The sequence below is a fragment of the Glycine soja genome, chromosome 4 (assembly GCF_004193775.1).
Source record: "Glycine soja cultivar W05 chromosome 4, ASM419377v2, whole genome shotgun sequence".
Taxonomy (NCBI): domain Eukaryota; kingdom Viridiplantae; phylum Streptophyta; class Magnoliopsida; order Fabales; family Fabaceae; genus Glycine; species Glycine soja.
This window is the reverse complement of record NC_041005.1, coordinates 11,796,075-11,802,074: the sequence shown is the minus strand read 5'-3', so window position 1 is coordinate 11,802,074 and position 6,000 is coordinate 11,796,075. Positions and strand designations below refer to the sequence as shown.

The window sequence follows — 6,000 nt, the reverse complement described above, 5'->3', positions numbered from 1 at the left end:
CTTGGTTTTTAAAATGAATATAAAAGTGTTTTGAAAATAAATTAAAAAACATTTCAACTCCAATTTTGGTAAACATGTTTTGTTTTGAAAAATACATAAAACCAAAAAACAAAAAACTCACAACCACCCAAACATATTTTTAGTTAATTCCAAGCAAATCATGATTTTTGGGCAACTCCTCACTGGGTGCCAATTGCACAAGACTACCATATACCTCTAAACAGAAAACTGTTTCTGAAAACAGTAAACAAACAAGGCTTAAGGTAATACCTCTAAAACTAATGAGCATCTCGGGGTGACAAGATTACCATATCACAGTAAACAAACTGCTACAAGATGTTTATTAAAACCATTTAGCCTAATTTACACCAGAATTGTCACAAAGCTACTCTTTCTAAGCTTCTATGCAGAATGATAAGAAAATGAACTATAACAAACATATAAAATGGAAAAGAACAAAAGAAAAAACATATGAAATGGCAATCTAAGGATTACATAAAACAGCCTATTGAGCATTTGGAGTTGAATTATTGGATTTGTACTCCATCAGTTCAGTCCTGTATCTTTCCTTATCTCTCATCCCTTTCTCTTGATAAACCTGCATCAAATTCACACACGCACACACACACAAAATAAAAAAAACAACAACGCATGAGAAAATCTAAGAGATAAATAATCCCAGAATATAACCCCAAACAAATAAGGTAGCCCCACATCGATATTCTGTTTTTGGCAAGCAAATGCATTTTTTTTAGCACTGAAGGTATCTCCAGCTGATAGGTAGAGACTGAGCCCTTCAAGACATAAAGATCACCAAAGTGAGCTTTGTGTCTCCTAACAAAATCTTTTCCATACATACAACAAAGAATTGAACTTTGGTCAACATGCTAATGTATTTTTATTCTATGGTTAACCCAACTTTTTCTCTGACAAGTTAAATTTTATAAAAGGAAAAAAAAAAGCAAAAGGCTATTATTACCAAAACAAATATAACCCTTCTTATATTTATAGCCTTCCTAATATTTTCTCACATTTAAGAAGCCGTTATTATCCACATAGAATTACAATTGGTTATCCCTTATAGCTTCCATAAGCAAATAGAAAAATAGTTAGTTTTAAAATATAAAACTTGTGGGGGAACATTATCTCAAATGTCAAGTTTAGCTTAGTTCTAGGTTGGAATGAAAAATAGCTAAGAATCAAACCATGTGTACAAAGAAGAGAACAGAAACTGTTTTGAGATCTAACACATATCTAGAATCTAGATTAGCAACTCCATCAATAATAGCTACATAGAATGAAAATATAAGAAGCAACAAAGTATGTAGCATCAAGGTAAGGTTTCATAGAAACTGTAAGCAGAAAAATACACACGTCATTAATTTTCTGAATCTTAAAACAGAACTCAATGCAGCATTTGCCTGATTAGTAAGAGGTAAATGATGGGAAAAGAAGGAAAATGATCCATGTGCCTGAAAAACTAGTCCAGATACACATAACTTTTCCATTTATTTCCCTTCATCTTCACTATATGTCAGAGACCAGCATGTGAAATTATAAAAAGAAAAAGGAATCAGCAGCAAAACAAAACAAAAGCACAAAACTGTCGTCATGGGTGAAAGGAGTGCACCTATACCTGTCTTTCAGCTTCTGACAGATTGTTCCATAGAAACCCAATCCTCTTACTAATTGCTCTCTCCTGCCCATGATATGAGGGCTTCAGCCTGGCATAATTCTCAGCAAAGAAAAAGTTGTAACCGCTCCTGTTCGACTTTGGCCGAAATGGATCACGTGGAGCATATTTTGCTCTCTTTCGACTCTGTGAATTAGATGTGCCATCACCAAGATTCTGTGAACTAGATGTGCCTTCGGCATGAGAACTCTGGGACACATTATCAGGAACATGAAACAGGACACCTTTCAGCTGCTCAGAACCTAGAATCACTGTAACTACATATCCACCATCAAATTTCGCATCAATTGTTCCAGAAACCATATCATCATGTGCCTGTACTGGAGTACCTGCAAATTAGAAAGCAAATCCTTATCACAGTTATACATGAGAAGTATATCCACTTACCACGATTGGATGAACACAAAGCTACAAAGCAATGCAAAGTGAAAGTTGTAGAAACAAATCATTAAGAACAGTGATTTGTTTCATTACTTCCAATTTCAAAAGAACAGAAGCCAATATTTACTAATAATCACAGGACGAGAAAAAATAAATTTTCTAAGAAAAGCATGCTCCCTACTTCTATTTTCACATCACATTAAAATATTGTAGGTGTTATCTTCAACTTGCTTATTGATGACAACAAAAAGTATAGCCTAAATCATGAGAAATGTGTCAAAATTGTTGGCACAAGGAAGCTGGCAATCGTATGTTTTAAAGCTTTCCAGTCATGTAATCTGTCACAATATTATGGCTATCAGTCATATTTTAAGTTATCTTGGACCAGTACAAGTAGTACTAGTATCTAACAAAGAATTAATACAAATTTGAACATTAGGTTAGGGTATCCTATAACATCTAATATTAGTCTCATCATATTGTAAACATTTTTATCTGTTTTCCACATTTTCTACCTAAACCTTAGATTTCAACAAAACCTTAATAATCAAGTTTGGCCTCCATTAAAGTACTAAATATTCACACACAATAAAATGCATTAATTTTTATTTTGGTAATTTCCCACCCAAAGTTATTATACATCATACTGTCCAAACAAATTGATTCTTAAAAATTACTTTATGTGAAACAAAGGACTCTGTCTACTAAAAGAAACTTTTTCCAAAATTGATTCTTCCCAAGTACATTCTATTAAAAAACGGTCTTACATAAATTGCTCAAACAAGGTTTTAGTAATTTGGAGATTATGACTATGTCTCATTAAGCACAGTTTTAAGAGAACAAAAATATAGAGTCAAATGAATATATGAAGTATCAAAGCAGTACACAGATCTATATGTTGGCTTACTCTGAACAGGTGAATCATTCACAGCAGCAACTTCTGGAATGGTTGTCGAGCTATAGGGTTGGCCTGATTGGCCTCTAATCATAAGATCTGGGTAAATGAAAGTATTGAATAGTCAAAGATGAAAAAAAAAAAAATCACAGCATGGTTACGTCTTAAAACTTGGATTTGGGCCTAACTCAATCCCAAAAGCTAACTCAAGAGGTGAGAGTTGTCCCTCATTTATATAGTCTATTGTGGCCATGTCACTATTTGATGTGGGGTCTCCAATGCAACCTCTCAAAGCGCGATAGACCCAACAACAATCACTAGGATAGACTTTGATACCATGCTAGAATTTGAGTTTAGACTTACGTCAACCTCAAAAGCAAACTCAAGGTTAGAGTTGCCCCTATTATATATTCTATTTTCACCATACCACTAGTCAATGTAGAATCTATGACACCCCCTCGCACTGAGGTCTGGACATCTTGAGGCTTGATGAACCCAACAACAATCATTATCATAGACTCTGCTACCATCTTAGAATTTGGGTTTAAACCTAACTCAATCCCAAAAACAATATGTGGGAATTGTCCCCACTTATATACTCTATTTTGGCCAATACTGAATATCTCAAGACCTGATAAGCTCAACAACAATTAGTAGGATAAACTCTAGTACCATTTTAGAATTTGGGTTTGGGCCTAACTCAACCAAATAACAAGCTCAAGAAGTGAGAGATGTCTCCCACATATATCCTCTAGTTTGACCATATTACTGGTCAATGTAGGATCTCAAACAAGAGAGGAAAAAGAAAATCATCTTTTCTTACCAGGTGTTGGGGGAGGAATGCCTTGCCTCCCAAAATAATACACTTGCTCATAGTGATAAAGCATCGATAGATAGGATTTGCGCACCACAAATGATGCACTCGTTATGGTATCTTTGAAATTGAAGGTCAGAATCACTTCCTTCCACTTACGATCAACAATCACCTACATAAATTTAAGAAACGCTTAGGAGGGTCATTTTTAAACAGTTATATCAAAGAGAAAAATTGAATCTAACAGAGCACAGAGCTGTATCATAGATAAATCTCAAACCTAAAATCTCTACAATCAGCACCAAATCTGCTGAAAGAAAACCAAACTCAATTCAACCAAAATCACATCATAAATAAAAGGAAAATTAGACAAAGAAAACAAAACACATTTGTTTCAGACACAAAGGGACTGATTTTCTACAATTAATAGAGAACGATTTACGCAATGCAACCTTTTCAATCCCACCACGAGATGTAACTTCGACAAAAAGGCGATGTAGATCAAGTGACGTTCCTCCCACAGTAGCAACCCTACACAAACAAAAGAGGAAAAGTGACATCAATTTTAATTATATTGCTTTTCTGCATCATCCAGACTTCATTCAACACTCCATGTGCAAATAAATAGACAGGAGAAAATAACAGGTGTACTATAAAATTAATTGAAGGAAGCATCAAACTCGTTAAAGCCAACCAGACCAAAGTCCAAAACATCAAGAAAATCAATTAACCACAATTTTCCCAATTGCCCGACCAACAGAACCAGGGCAAGTTTTAACAGCATAGCAAAAAGCACTAACATGACAATTTTCATGATCATTAACTAACCATGCAAGCTTTAGAACTCTAAACTCAATACAAAACAAGCAATTTTCATAATTTCATTTTTCACCATCAGCTAAAAAAGATAGCTGGCCATGTGGGGGAGAAAACAAAAACACACCAAAAAGCACACAAATTGACACCCCCATAAACAAATTAACTAACCCCATAAAGGAAAAAAACAAGAATCAGCAACAAAACACACACTGAAAGAGAGCAATTGAAAAGAGGGTATTTAAATTCGTACTTGTATTTGGTGCCAAGTATTTTGTGAAAAGCTTGAAGCGTTCCCCAGAAGAGGTTTGCATCACGAACAATGTCCTGGTACCGAGCCGTTGGTGCAGGGTAAGGTTTAGTGGGTCTGAGTCTAGATGATCCCTGCTCCCACCCATTTTGTTGTTGAACTTGAAGCTGAGACTGAAACCCATTGGTGGAACCATCTGGGTTTGGCTTATTTGTCACATTCATATCTCCCTCTTTGGTCCTAAATCCTTAATCTATGTATGTATAAATTCACACACCTTACCTTATGACAATTTTAATTCCTTTGGATTATTGCAAAACCATAGGTTATATACTTATATAAAACAGCCTTTATATACTGCATCTGCTCTGCACTTATGGTATTTTAGGGTGGTGGTATGTTTGATTTGGTATAATATGAATAAAATTAGATGTAATCAATGTAGGTGAAACAAAGAATAAAATGTTATAATAATATAAATATATATTAATCTGCATATGCCCGTTCCGTTACCAAAAAAAAATCTTCATATATAAGTATATAAGAATGATAACTTTCTGGATTTATTTCCTTTTGTGATAAATAGAATGGTACGTATTTATTTCTTTATATGAGATTTTAGAATATGGAATTAATTGTTTGTTTGCAAGTGGAATATTTTTATGTCAATTAATCATGCTTATTTTTTATAATGTTAAGTATTTTCTCTATTCACTTTTTAATCTTTCACCAATTGATATATATGATTTTTTATTTTTTTTGTGGAATTGATATATATGGTTAGAATTCATTGCATTGGATTTTTTTTTCTAAAAATGTGAGAGTATTTTCAATCAAGACATTTTGAAAAACTTATTTAAGTCAACATTGATTAATAATATTTGCTAATCAAATTTTTTTTATTATCATGATATTGATGCGAAATATTCACCTAAATTACTTAAATAAGATCTTTATTCAAGAAGATAAAATCTAATTCTATCGAATAATGATATATTAATTGTTAATCAATTAATCTAATAAAGTCATTGAAGCAATAACACCTCTATGAAAGAAGAGAAATCCATAATCAATATGAAAAATAGAGGAAATTTTATTTTTAGTCAATATTAACTTTTTTTTAAGGTAGCCAACATTAACTTTTAAACCTT

The 6,000-nt window shown here is 33.2% G+C and overlaps 1 protein-coding gene across 2 annotated transcripts; it reads right to left on the bottom strand.

Annotated features, from left to right (window-relative positions):
- Positions 1–290: 290 nt before the first annotated feature.
- On the bottom strand, positions 291–5,242 carry LOC114409348 (high mobility group B protein 10-like). Of its 2 annotated transcripts, XM_028372775.1 has the most exons (6): positions 4,853–5,240; positions 4,236–4,314; positions 3,793–3,955; positions 2,982–3,068; positions 1,637–2,022; positions 291–598 (listed from the first exon to the last, which is right to left on the bottom strand). In XM_028372775.1, the coding sequence occupies exons 1-6, from the start codon at positions 5,071–5,073 to the stop codon at positions 506–508; spliced, it is 1,029 nt and encodes a 342-aa protein (XP_028228576.1). In that variant the 5' UTR covers positions 5,074–5,240; the 3' UTR covers positions 291–505. The 2 variants fall into 2 exon arrangements, with proteins under 2 accessions (XP_028228576.1, XP_028228577.1); XM_028372776.1 differs by lacking the exon at positions 2,982–3,068 and having other exon boundaries at positions 4,853–5,242.
- Between the last annotated feature and the right edge of the window lie 758 nt (positions 5,243–6,000).